This window comes from Castor canadensis, chromosome 8, assembly GCF_047511655.1.
Source record: "Castor canadensis chromosome 8, mCasCan1.hap1v2, whole genome shotgun sequence".
Taxonomy (NCBI): domain Eukaryota; kingdom Metazoa; phylum Chordata; class Mammalia; order Rodentia; family Castoridae; genus Castor; species Castor canadensis.
This window is the reverse complement of record NC_133393.1, coordinates 158,928,663-158,942,302: the sequence shown is the minus strand read 5'-3', so window position 1 is coordinate 158,942,302 and position 13,640 is coordinate 158,928,663. Positions and strand designations below refer to the sequence as shown.

General features: G+C 45.6%; 2 protein-coding genes across 3 annotated transcripts in view; both read right to left on the bottom strand.

Annotated features, from left to right (window-relative positions):
* Positions 1-5,486: 5,486 nt before the first annotated feature.
* On the bottom strand, positions 5,487-11,779 carry Acr (acrosin). Of its 2 annotated transcripts, none has more exons than XM_020174126.2 (5): positions 11,498-11,779; positions 10,353-10,559; positions 9,858-10,141; positions 6,743-6,888; positions 5,487-6,210 (listed from the first exon to the last, which is right to left on the bottom strand). In XM_020174126.2, the coding sequence occupies exons 1-5, from the start codon at positions 11,620-11,622 to the stop codon at positions 5,644-5,646; spliced, it is 1,329 nt and encodes a 442-aa protein (XP_020029715.2). In that variant the 5' UTR covers positions 11,623-11,779; the 3' UTR covers positions 5,487-5,643. The 2 variants fall into 2 exon arrangements, with proteins under 2 accessions (XP_020029715.2, XP_020029716.2); XM_020174127.2 differs by having other exon boundaries at positions 5,970-6,202.
* Position 11,780: 1 nt separating this feature from the next.
* The window catches only part of Shank3 (SH3 and multiple ankyrin repeat domains 3), a 59,954-nt gene continuing 58,094 nt past the window's right edge, over positions 11,781-13,640 (bottom strand). The window contains exon 22 of the mRNA XM_074084792.1: positions 11,781-11,890. Within this exon, the coding sequence (XP_073940893.1) occupies positions 11,845-11,890 (46 nt within the window). The 3' untranslated portion in view covers positions 11,781-11,844. The remainder of the gene's footprint in view (positions 11,891-13,640) is intronic.

Genomic DNA, 13,640 nt, shown 5'->3' with positions numbered 1-13,640 from the left:
TCTCAGGGACGCACCACTCTAATGAGGTGAGATTTTTTTTAAAAGAGAAAAAAATCTTTATTATTGTAAATAATAAGTTGGGTGGAGTTTTTTGTGGGGTAGGTTATTTCTTTGTTTTGCAGTGCTGGAGACTGAACACAAGGAAGTGCTCTAAACCACTGGGCTACTCCCCCAGTTCAACAGTTTTGTTGAGATAGACTTCACATACTGTAAAATTCACCATCAGTATTGAGTTTACATAGCTGCTTTGGATCAAGTTCCCTAGAAATAGCCTGAGAAGACAATTTTTAGATGGCCTACTGCGGCCATTCTCTCCAAAGAGAAGTAAGGGGAACAGATTGTACAGGAGACAAGCTAAGCAAGGTGTGGTCTCACCCGGAAACCACCTTCAAACCCCAACCCCAGGAAAACTCTGGAGGACAAACTGCCCCAGATTTGGTCCTGCCTCAAGGCAAGGGGACCTTTTTTGTCTGTCAGCCACATGTGTAAAGTGGAGGGGTAGCACACAGCCTCCTTTAGCGAGGGCACTTACTTCTCTGGGGAAAGGTAAAGCTGTACATTTTATTCACCAACACACAGCAATTGCAGAATAGATGCTCAGGCAGGGTGCCAACAGTATCCACAACTGTCCTCCTTTACATTGCTGAGATCCACCTGCTTAAATAGTTCATTCCATCTAGGCAGAGCTGACTGGTTACAAGTTTTGGAGAAGTGTAAAAGAGAATGGTCAGTGGAAAAGGAAAACCAGAGCCCTTGCTGCTCTTGGAGATCAAAACATCATATCCCTTTCTTACCACCCTTCTCTGGGCTAAGTGGTTTGTCTGATGGGTAGATCTTCCTCCTCTTGCCTGATGGGTCTGAGCTCTTATGAGGCTGTGGTTGCACTTAGAGCTGGACATGCAAGTGCCTGGATAGCATGAATCACCTGAGTACCAAGTGCATTCCTCTCTCCTTCTGCTATATAGCAACATCCTTCCCTCCTAATGATCAGGGTTAGTTACCTCTTTCTTTGCTTACCAATTTACTAGCATGTAGAGTGTTAAGAAAGCAGCCATGGCTTTTATGTTTCATGAAACTCTTAACTCTGTCACTTAGCAGAAAGCACACAAACACACACACAGAGACGTCCACTCACAGACCCTACAATTACAGGCAGGAAGCAATTTCTCTAAGTATGTCATTGAGAGATGGTGAGCAGGGTACTCCTACATGTACCCCTGGTTACTAGATAAGGTACACAGAACCATATATTGACTATTGAGTTGTATACCACATACTGAAGGGCCCCACCCTACCAGTGTCACTTCCAAATGGGTACCTCATCTGGGTCTTTAAAAGGACTTTCATTGCTGTAGCTTTTTAGATGGTGTGCCCTGTAGCCATGTGCTACCATTGCACTTATAAGCTATAAAGTAGTTGTCTTGACCTGAGGTGATACTTTGCAAGATCCTGCATTGGTAGAGAAAACAAGAACCTGCTGGATAAGATTCTGCAGGTGGAGAAGGCAAGCCCACATCTAGAACATACTTCAACAAATTTCATTTAAAGCATGAGACATTGTAAATTCTAGGGTGGAATAGACCAATATGATCAATTTGCCACCAAACAGCGAGTTGGCCTTTTCAGAAGATCATGCACACTGGGGTTCAGTGTTGCTCTCTATTGAACATGTAACATCATTAGTCTCTCAGCCTTGGAACCTGTGCACAGACTCTAACTCAGCCACTATGGCCACTATGCTCATGAGTCCCTGAGTGAGCACTGAGGTGACCAACAGACTGGCTGGCATCTAAGATTCACTATGAATTCAATGTTTAAAAGTTCTTATTATGGGGACTAGGGTTAAGGCTCAGTGGCAGAGTACTTACTTGGCATACAAAAGGTCCAGGGTCTGATCCTCAGCATGGAGTTGGGGACATCTTTCACTCAACCATCCCATGAGAAACAGCACATTCTTCTGACCCCAGGTCCCTGGGTTTTTGTTTATTGTAAAGTTGGTCCATTTTTTCCTCTGTTTCTCCTGCAGGAAACATCTGTTCCAAGGTCTGTGAACCATTTTTAGGATTCAAATATCCACAGGAACATGAAGGTAGATCAAACAGCTTCAATTCACTTATAAACAAATTCATTCAAATCTTTAACTAAAATCCGAACATCTATTACATTGGCAAATATCAACACATTTGAGAAGAACCACTGTTGACAAGTAGAGAAATGAACATTCTTGAAGGTAGAAGGTTAAATATTCCTTCCAAGGAAAGAAATAGGGCACTGTATCTTATAAGTGGCCCTACTATGGAACATCAATTTCCTTTATCATTTTCATTTTGGGGCCACTGGAGTTTTAACTCAGGGTTTCACGCTAACTAGGCAGGTGCTCTACCACTTGAGCCTCTCCACCAAATGGAACATCAATTTAGAGGGACTAAGGCAGGTCTGTACATGTTCATATAGAAATATCTTTATATTTGCTAAATAGAAAAGAAATCATAAAGTAGTATGAAATGAAAAATGAGGGAATTCCATGATGTAGCAACATATTCATATGCTTGGGAAGTTTCCAAAGGTAAACAAGAAGCCATCACCTAGACTCTCCATGTTCTACCAGTTCTGTGGCCACCTGCATATCAGGCTATCATGAGTTGGGGCATGGCTCAAGTGATAGAGTACCTGTTAAGCAAGCATGAAACCCTGAGTTCAAACCCAATACCACATAAGAAAAGAAAAATTAGAATCAGAGATGATAGCACTTTAAGAGCTATACAAATTTGGTTTTCCAGAGAATAGGCCACCTCTCCAAGAAGGAGACCCGGGTGTCAGTTATCAGTGGCAAGTCCAGAGCAGGGTAGAGGGTAGAGCACTTAGAAGGAAGAGGAGTAGGAGAACCCATTCTGGACCACAGAAAGCTCATAAAGAAGGGATGATCATGCTCACTCTGCTGCTAGCCTGAGCACACCTTGCCCCACCACTCACACCTGTAAGACCCCCGGCTCTGTGTCTGGCTCAGAGTGCCATTTCTGTCTCTGCTCTCTGGATCATGTGGCCTGTACAATGCTTTCTTTCCTGCTCTGTGACCAGAGCTTTGCATTTTATTTGCTTAGAATCTAGAGATAAGTATTGTCTGACACCAAGTACAAAGATGATATATCAAGTAGGGAGATTAAGAAACTGGCTCTGGGAGAGAGCCCAAAAGCCAACAAAATTAATTTCCAACTCCAGTTTTAGCAATGCCAGTTCTTAGCTGAGACAGATAAAATTTGGCTTTTAAAGAGCAACCTAATATTGCTATGCTACAGAATTATGGGCCACTCAGACTGATATTAAAACCCTCCTATATAACCAAAGCATTTCAAGGGTAACACAGGGGCAAAAGGTGGCCCCAAAGTGGCCCTTGAAGATAAGCATATGCTTATTCACCAGCAGTTCATTACCAGTGGACTCCTATATGACAGCCCACACTTGTGACCATCTGTAGCATGTCAAACCCTGCTCTGAATGCTTCACACCTGTCCTTATTTCATGGTAATGCAGACCTGTGGTGCATCTTCCCAAGGGCACAGACCTGAAGCAAAGTAGAGCACGGCTTTGTTTGGACCCAAGCAGATCAATGAATCCCAAAACTGAAGACTTCATTGTCCCTGTCTCACCAGGCAGGAAAGTGACTTGTCCCTCAGACTTTCTTACCCATGACTCCTCCCACCTGCCACAGTACCTTCTCTCTGCCTTTGCAGCCAGGGCATCAGAACATATTACTCACACATAAGCAGTTTGGCGAACAGACATAAAAGTAAATGTCAGAAGCCAGGGTTCTCTCTCTTTCTCTCTCTCTTCTCTACCATCTTTAATCCCACATGTGGTTAATCTAGTGTAAGGAAAGTGATTATTAAACTAACACCTGTACACAGGCACACTCTGGAGATAAGTACACTGCTACTTAGTAACCACTTAAGGATAACTAGTTGTGAATTAATGGCTGGATTCTCCTGTGCAGTAGATGTAATAACTTGACTGGATGCCACTTTTGTCTATATTGGTATAAAACCCATTGCACTGAGCTACTGCTGCTAGTAACAATAGGGGCTCACTAATATAAACTCCTTCCTGGCTCCTATTTGAACTCTGGGTTTGCTCAAATCAAAAGACCTATCTGCTTGAAGCAGGGTATTTGACTCACATCCACCAACCAAGTTTGACTGAAGTAAGGCAGTTGGTCTGAGCCCATCAGTATTTCTTTTTCCAGGACTTTACAAGCAGATCAGTATGGCTGAGGGCCAACCCCAACCTAAGGCAGATTCTGTCAGATCCAGCAATCAGCAGCCACTCTGAAAAACTTGACTTTGCCCATGCCTGGCTGAACTTCTCACCCTCCCTCCCTCCCTCCCTCCTTTCCTTCCTTCCTTCTTTTGTGGTACTAGGGCTTGAACTCAGGGCCTACACCTTGAGCCAGCCCTTTTTTGTGATACGTTTTTTTGAGATAGGGTCTCATGAACTATTTGCCAAGGCTGGCTTCATACCATGATCCTCCTGATCTCTGCCTCCTGAGTACCTAGGATTACAGGTGTGAGCCACTGGCAATCAGCTACTTCTCACCATTTCTTGTGTCTGCTTCTGGACTTTCCTATTGGTTGTGTGAGATATCTTTATATCCTTATTTAAATGGCTCAAACTGGCTGGATGCTGGTGGCTCACACCGGTAATCCTAGCTACTTGGGAGGCTGAGATCAGAGGATCAAGGCTCAAGGCCAGCCCTAGCAAATAGTTCATGAGACCCCCCATCTCCCAAAAATAACCTGAGCAAAATGGACTGAAGGTAGGGCTCAAGCAGTAGAGTGCCTGCTTTGCAAGCATGAAGCCCTGAGTTTAAACTCCAGTCCTATCAAAAAAAGGTCTCAAACTGGTTTCTGTTCCTTGCAATAGACAATCTTACATACCCACAAATGGTAGAAAGCCATTCAAAACTCAGGTGTACCCAAAAGATACCCCCTTCTGCCAATGTGATTCCTAGAAAGATTTAGTAAATATTTTTTTTCCTTCCTGAATTCAGGAACTAATAGGTTTACCACAAGCCAGTTAATGAACTTAAATAGGTAATGTTCAATCATCCCCTACTGCATATGCAAAGACAGTACCTTATTTCTAACACTAAGTATGAAACAAACACCATACCTGAGTTATGGCCCCAGGTCACCTTATTCAAGCATTAAAATTCAAAATAAAAAAATAAACCATGAGTCAGATGTAGTGGTGCACACCTATAACCCCATTTACTCAGAGGCAGAGAGGATTGCAAGTTTGAGGCCAAGAAAGGCAAAGTTAGCAAGCCCCTATCTCAAATACAAAAGAAATACAAAAGCATAGCTTAAGTAGTAGACTGTTTACGTAGCAAGCATGAGGCCCTAGGTTCAATCCCCAGTACCAAAAAAATATAGACACATGAATTCATAAGCAATTTCACTTTATTGGAAGGTGAAATAGGGAGGGGGTAGATTTGATGAAAGTTTCAGTTGAGTTGGGACAGGCAGATAGAAGTCCAGAAAGCATCTCTTTATACATTTATTTATTTATAAATATATATGTTTATTTCATTTCTCTTTTTTTCTTGGGAGTTGAAGGGCTCACAGGTTTTTTAAGAACAGAGTTAGATTAGGAGGGGATTGTTTCTGGAAGCTCTGTGATCTCATAGTAAGAGCTCTTTGAGATAGAATAAGCCCTCCCCTTCAGAGCCTCTATAAGCTGTTGTAGGCGCTTGGCAAAAGAAAGTCCTTGGGGAAGATTGGTGTGAGATGAGGGTGGAGGTGAAGGTGGGGGTGAGGGTAAAAATTGGGGTGGGGATTGAGCTTGAGCTGCAGGAGTTTGGGATTGGGTTTGAAGTGGCAGAAAAGGGTGTGGAAGAGGAGGATGAGGAGGATGAGGAGGGCGATTTGGCCGTTGGAAATACCAAGGAGGGCGAGAAGAGGGAGGGCGGGAGGAAAGTGGTCGGACTTGGGGCTGTTGTGGTCGAGTAGTAGGTGGGGGAGGGGTGGCCGGCTGAATCATGTGCAAGGCATTAGGTCCAATCTTGGAAGCAATCCAGTCCAGGTAGTCCCAGGTGGCTGTGTAGATTCCAGGGCGCTTAGCACGGGCACAGCCTACTCCCCAGCTTGTTATCCCCACGACCACAAAAGGGCTGTTTGCATTGTCTCTGCACATGAGAGGCCCACCGCTGTCCCCCTGCCCGCAAAGATACAAGGGGTCACTCTTAGCCTGAGCCACTCTCCCTGCCCAGAGGGGGTCATGGGGCTCTGGACAGACAATTTCTGCAGCCACGTGGTTTCCTGTTGCTGGAAACACAAATGGTTGTGGTAAAGTTTGAGGTGGTGCCAACAATCTCCACTGGGGTGTGAAGGGGGTGTAGATTATCATGGGTTTTATTAAAATGAGAAGAGCGAACATGCATGTGCATGCATATGGCTTTTGTTCTAGGGAACAGGTAAGCGCTGTATTTTAGGTTTGGGTGATATGTTCTGTGTGCTGACGTTGGGATCAAGTGCTAAATGCAGTGACTAGTCCTTTGTGGGGTCAGTTGGTATGGATGTTACTTCCCATCCTCATTGTGACTGAGAAGGGACCAGGGAAGGAGTCACTAAAGTAGGGCCCTGGGCAGGAAGTGGAGATAGGAGCTGAGGGACCCAAAAGGAGGTATCCTCAGGGGCTGAGGAGCCCCTGGAGGGACCCAGAGGTCTGGACACTAGAAGGAATTTACCTGGCATGTGTCAATCTTTCCTTCAGGATACCCTGCACACACGTTAGTTGACATGACACGCCCATTGTACCACTGGGTTGAGTTACACAGGTCAAGGTCGATGAGATTCACGCGTGCCTCCTGCAGGAGAGGTGATGGCCTGGGGACTGCAGCCAGGCTACACAGTGGTCAGTGATCAAGGAAGATGTGGAGGAAAAGCCCTGCCTCCTCCCTCCATGAATTCCCATCCTCTTTAACGCTCTAGTTAAACCTAGATCCCTCAGGCTCTCCTAATACACTCCTGAAAGGAAGAAATACAAAGTGAAAGAGCAGACAGTGGAGGACTATTACCTGGAGAAAGAGCAGAAAGAAGGAAGGGTGAATGGGTTTGTGTATTAATGGTAGATGAAGGATTCCAGATGTTGCTTGTGGCATTAACCAAAAAAACAAAAACAAAAACATAGCATGTGCCAAGTGCTCACTCTGAGTCTGAAGGGTTGTTACTCCATTTTGAGTCTGGAATGGGAATGAGGGTAACTGGAATCTGGCTAGAATTGCCCCTCTCTAGACCCAAGTCTGAGGCACACCTTTTGTTCCCCACAATATGGCTACAAGTCACATTTCCTGCTTTTTATCACTGAGCAGAATTCCTCCACCCAGTTGTGGACAGAATCCTCCACACATGCTTCAAATATGCTCTGAGATTTTAGGAAGAAGAGTGCTGAATCAGGGCCTCCTTCACCTCCCCACACCCTATCAATCACAATCTTGAGGTTGGATCTGGCTAGGCTGTCACTCATGCAGCCAACACGTATCTGTCTTAGACACAGTCCCAGAACCAGTGCAGCTGTGCCTCTTCATCACATGCAGCCAGCAGGGTCTCCCCTGTCAGCAGCTGTGCTGTTCCCCTCCCACATCAGCCTAGTGGGCATGTCTAGACCCTACCAACAGCACTGGTGGAGAGCAAGCCTGATGTAGGGCAGATCTGGAACATAGCCAAGCAGGCCCAGGATGTAAGATAGAAAATGCAATGAAGCCACATATGCAGCGCTGAGCTCTCAGAGGCAGTCAGTAGATGGCTACTGTATACATATTTGTTGACTTTGGTTCTTTTGGTAATCCCTTTAGCCTCCACCTTTCTTCCCATCCAAGTAGCAGTGAGAGTTTTGTGTGTGCACTGCACTTGGCATAGGAATGACACTGAGATAACAGTGACAACAATCCTGACTTGTGAGCCAATATGAGACTTTTAAATCTATGGCAGAGCCCATAGTCATGAAAGTCATGGGTCTAATTATGAAGAGCCAAGTGTCCTGAAATAGAAAACTATGTTCTTTCAATCCCAGGCCCTTGGCTTTAAGTAGCCAATGTGGGGTGGGAGAAGCCTGTAGGAACTCAAAATTCAAATTCAAGACAAAGGAGCAATACCTGGAGAGTTCCTCCAGCCCTAAAGCAGATGAACTCCAGAAAGAGGCAGAACAAAATAGATACGTCACAGGAGTTTGGAACATAAGGGGATTCTTTAAAACTAGGAGGGGGGTTACAAAACAAAAATTTAACATACCCCATTAATTTAGGGGGATTTCAGAACAAAAAGGTCTTACTTGACATCCAAAGTGTAGCTGACACTTTGACATCCAAGGTGGAGCCACAATACTCCTGAGCAACAAGATAGTAAAGGTGGGGGTGAAAGTGGGAACCCTGACACCAGCCTCTCAGAGACTGGGACATGGTCCCAGAGCTATGGACATGGGCAGAGGACAGATAGGAGGTTAGACCAGAATAATGCATGTCCTCACTCTTAGGCCAGAGCCATAGACATCAGCAGCTGGGATGGGACTAGGCACCCCAGGCCAGAAAGCAAGCAACAGTCACATGTCAGTAAAGGCCTGTGAAAACAAGAGTAGCTAGGACAAGACCCCCTTCTCTAAAGAACAGGACAGGTGGCAACCTGCCAGGAATTAGATCGGCCTCTGGGAGAAGGGAATAAAAGGGAAATAAAGAATCCAAAATTTTTGATTGTTTTGTTACAAAAAAAAAAAAAGACTTAGTTTTAAACTTCAAATGACTGCACTACTTAGAATTTGAACTCAGGGAAGCCTTGAGTTCAAATGCCAGTACTGCAAAAAACGGGGCGGGGGGTGGCGGGTTAGAGAGAGCAAGCTAGGTTAATTTCAGTCACATTTTCATATCCACAATAAAAATTCATGCAACCACTTAAAGCTGAAATCACTGGTCATGTGCAGAGACCAAGTTCTACTTGGATAGAAACTTGGGTGTCCCGTTGCTTCTAGAATAAAGAGTGCCTGTAAGCTTCAAACATGTGGTGAGGGGTGTCTGGGACGCAGGCCAGCAATGACAGTTGCTGTAGACCATACCTTGGGCCCTGTGAGTTGGTCTGTTGTGGAAGACATACTACTACTCCCTTGCTACTCATCTGGTACCAAACGAGCCAGGGAGTGTTGGACAGGTAAGAGGTCTGGGCCAGGGAAGAGGCAGAGAGTTTGACAAAGCACAGAGACATCTAGAGAAGCAGCTACACAGCTCCAAGGGACCTGAACTTCTAAATACCTATGACTCAGAGAAAATTATATCCACCACCTGACTCCCTTCCCAGTCTCCAGAGGCTGGTACTATGGCTGCCCAAAGATGGGGCATGAGTCTCAGAGTCTGCTGCTGATGGTGGATAAAGACAGCCCTGGATCACAGAGTTGGAAATGGTCATTTTGGAAGCCATCTTGATCTGGCCCTTCCATTCACAGTTAAGAAAAACCGGCCCAAAGTCACAAAGCCACATCCAAAGTTCTTCTCCAAATGCTCTTTCAGGTATGTTCCCAATGTTCAACGTCTAGCATCTGGGGCTCCAGACACCAAAACAGTCATACCTTGAACTTATCCAAGGTTCTACTTGTGCCTGCCACATAGTCTTCCCTTAGGCAGCCAGGCTGTCACCAGTCATGTGACCTTGGACAGGGGACTCAGCTTCTCTCATACTAAATTCTCCAGCTGTGAAAGGACACCATGATGGACTCTATTTGTGACACCATGAAGAGGACTAAACTTGCTCAACCAGGTATCAGCATATAACCCTACTCCACAAAGACAGCCAGAAGAATGGAGCCCCTCCCATACTCACCGTTCTCTTTTATGTATCCCCACCCAGCCACGTAGCAGGTCTGGGGAACTTTAGGAGGGCCAGCCTTAAAATGGGGCAGACAGGCTGGCCCAATGAAACGACCACATGGGATAGGAGGGGTGATCTTCAAGAGAGCAATGTCGTTCCCTTCTGTCACAGCACTGTATTTTTCATGGATGACAATTTTCTCCACATATCTCTCCTGCAGAGGTGCCTTCACTGGCTTACTGTTCCCATATTCGATTTCCTGTGCTCCAAAAATCAGTCTCCAGTCATAGATTTTTCTGTGGGCACAAAGGTAAGCTAGTCGTTCTCATTTACAGATGAGCTAGACAGAAGCTTGTGGTGAGAGTGACCCTCAGAGCCTCCCCTCAGCCAGGGTCTAGTTGCCACTTGACTCAAAGCCCCATGGAGACCCTGCACAGAGCCCCTAGGGAATGTCCCTTTCCAAAAAGAGCATTCTGGAGACCTCCCTCTGCAAGTCCCCACACGTACTTTTGGTTATCGAAGCAGTGCGCAGCTGTAAGCACCCAGTGGGAATTCAGCAAGATGCCTCCACATGCATGGTACCTGCGGCTGTTGTGGATCATGAAGATCTGGAGGCTGACCATCCACGGCCAGGCCCCGTGCTGCGCAGACTGCCCTCCAACAACCCGGAGAGCCCCTTGCAGGTTCTGCCTGAACCGTAACCCACAGGGGCCACTGAGAAGAGACCAGGACACAGTTCAAACAAAGAATAGGTATATCTTGTCCTTGTACCGCCATACCTAGGGGAAGGCAGGGATATGGGGCTGGGGCAGACTTCTGGGAAAGAGGGGCAGCCTAGGGTGTGCAAGAAGTCACAGGCATTATGATTTCTTGACTCTTGTGGGTATCATCACAAAGTGAAGAAAGAGGGGGTCATATGTAGCTAGGACAGGCTGTATGGGCCCTAGAGGCATGGGGGAATCTCTGGGCAGAGTGAGAGTCAGAAGTTGAGTGGAGGGTCTGGAAGTAGAGGGGTATTAAATAGTCTGGAGCCTTCAGGACCAATCTTGGTGGAAGACTCAGGAGGGAGTTAGATGACTAAGGGGGTCTTGGGGCATCGGGATTGGGTTAGAGAGTGACAGGAGGAGAGAGTAGCTGCAAACAGATAGCACAGCCTACAGACATGGGGGGAGCATTAGGAGCAGTGAGGGTCCAGAGGTAGAAGGCCTGGTAACTGTGTCACAGGCAGGAAGCCACCGGTAGCTCAGGATTTGTTGGCATTGTGGGATCCTCAGGGGCGAGAGAGTCTGTAGGTAGCACATGATGCCTTTAGAATCAAGCATAGCTGGGATACTTCAGTTGTCCATAGGAAGACAGGACTCCTAAAAATTAGGACTCAATGTCTGAGAGGCAGCCCTGGGAGAGTAGGGAGTCACAGATCTAGAAGCTGAGAGATTATTCTCAAGGGAACTTAGGGACCCAGGGGTTTAGGGCTGATAGGTCTGTGATCTGGGAGGGTCTGAGTTAGGGATGTGCGTCATAGGAGCTATGAGACCATCCGGGGTATGCTAAGACTCAAGCTTAGTCCCCTCCTGAGCCCTAGACAGAAGGAGTCTGGGTGGGCCTTGCTATTCAGAAGATGTTCTTCCCCCACCAAGGCTCCCAACACTTACTCACACGTGGAGTTATCTTTGGCAACTACAGGCACTGCCAAGGCGAGCAGAATGGCAGTTGGCAGCATCTCTACCATACTCCTGCCCCAACCTGACCTACAAATCATGACCTCACAAGGCTCCATGGCCTTCTGGCCAATCAGCAGGGTGACCTCCCACCCCCACCCCAGCAGACAGGTCACACAAGCCCACAACCCTAACCCCACAGCTTTTTTGTTTTTAGTTTTTCAGGGAGAGTCTTGTATTAACTTTGCCAAAGCTGGCCTCAAACTGCAATCCTCCTAATCGCCTCTGGTGTAGCTGAGATGAATTTCCTATAAACTCACCTTCTTGTCCATTGCTGAATATCACAAGGTCTCCCTCCTGAATATCTCCCGGTCTTCTCTCTGGGACCTAAGGGCAGCAAGGTGTTATCTCCCATACTTGAAAGTCAGGAACTTTCATCATAGCTACCTGTGTATCATGAAGTCTTTTTTTTCCTGTATGATTGTCAGAAGGTAGCATCTTGCCTACCAGACTGTGACAAACACTCATCACATATTTCTGAATGTTACAGTGTTTCACCTCCCTAAGAGCATCATCTCTTATACCTGAGTATGTTTCCAGCTTATCAGAGGATCTGAAGGTTATATCTTCCCTGTGAGTGTCACAAGATCCCATCTCTCCTACCTATCAAGACTTCTCACCTCAACTTCCTGATTGCTGAGTTCTTGGATTATGGGATGGTATTGATTTCTCTCAGTAACTTCTCTGACTGAATGTCATACTTTACCATCTCATATAATTTTGGGAAGGTCACATCTCCCTCAACTGAATGTTCAGTAGGTCTTGAATATCTTACCCGAGTATCAGGGAACTCTCATTTCCTCTTCCTGTATGTGAGAACATCTCTTTATCTTCCACTTCAGGACCAGAGTCCTCATCTCTTCCATCTGATTGTCACCTTGTCACATCTTCTCTACCTGAGATCTTGTATCCTTTGCCTGTATGTTTCAAGGCTGCACCTCACCTATGTGAGTGTTCTGAAGTTTCAATTGCCATAATGAAGTATCAGTTCCTCCCACCTCACTGCCAGGAAGTCTCCTCTCCTATACTTTAATATAGTCTCATCATCCCACCTGAATGTCATGAACTTTTGTCTCATCTACTCTGAATGTCCAAAGTTCTCAACTCCCTGCCCATCTGCCCCAAGGTCTCACCTCCCCTACCTGAGGGTCATGAAATCCCATCTCTTCTATTTGAGTACAAGGAAGTTTTATATGCTCTTCCTTAGTGTCACAGCTCCTTCCTTAGAGTCTCATCTCTTCAGAGGTAAGTCTGGAAGTTCCACTTCTTCTCTAAGTGATCAAGAGGTCTCATCTCCCCTACTGAATATCTCATCTCCTCTATTTGAATGTTACAAAATCTTATCTTCCCTGCCTTTCAGGAATTCCCATTTCTTTTACTGATCATCAGGACATCTCATTTCCTCTAGAGGAATATTCAGAACTCTCATCTCCTATAACTAATTCTTAAAAGAGTTATTGTTTTCTACATATGAGAGTCCCAATACTCTCCCTGTAGGTCTAAAGTTCTTGTCTATTACTGGACCAGGTCATCTAATCTCTATTTATCAAGGAACAACAAGGCCTCATTCTTCTACGTGAGCGCAGGACGATTTAACTCCCTCACCTGAGTATTGAGATGTAGTATTTCTCTATCTGCTAAGCAAGAGGTTTTATTTACCCTAAGTGAATGTAAACAGGTCTCAATAATAGCAACTGAATGTCATGAGATTTTTATTTCTGCTGATTGCATGCCAGGAGGTCTCCTTTCCTACCTGAGTATAAGGAGGACTTGTCTCCCTATGTCAGTTTCAGGGCTCTTGAGTACTTTGAGTATCAGAAACTTTTGCCTCCCATACCTGAATCACAGAATGTGTTTCTTCTGAGTGTCAGGAAGATTCTTCTCCCCTATTATGTAACATCTCTCTTTTTCAACTTTTATGTCAATGGTCTCATCTTCTCTATCTGAAGGTCAGGCTGACCTATTTTATCAAGCTGGGTGTTAACAGGACAGGGTTCATCTTAACTACTGAATATTAGGAGGCCTCACGTATTTTAACTGGGTGTCAGGTTACACCTAAAAAGAGAGAGAGGGAGAG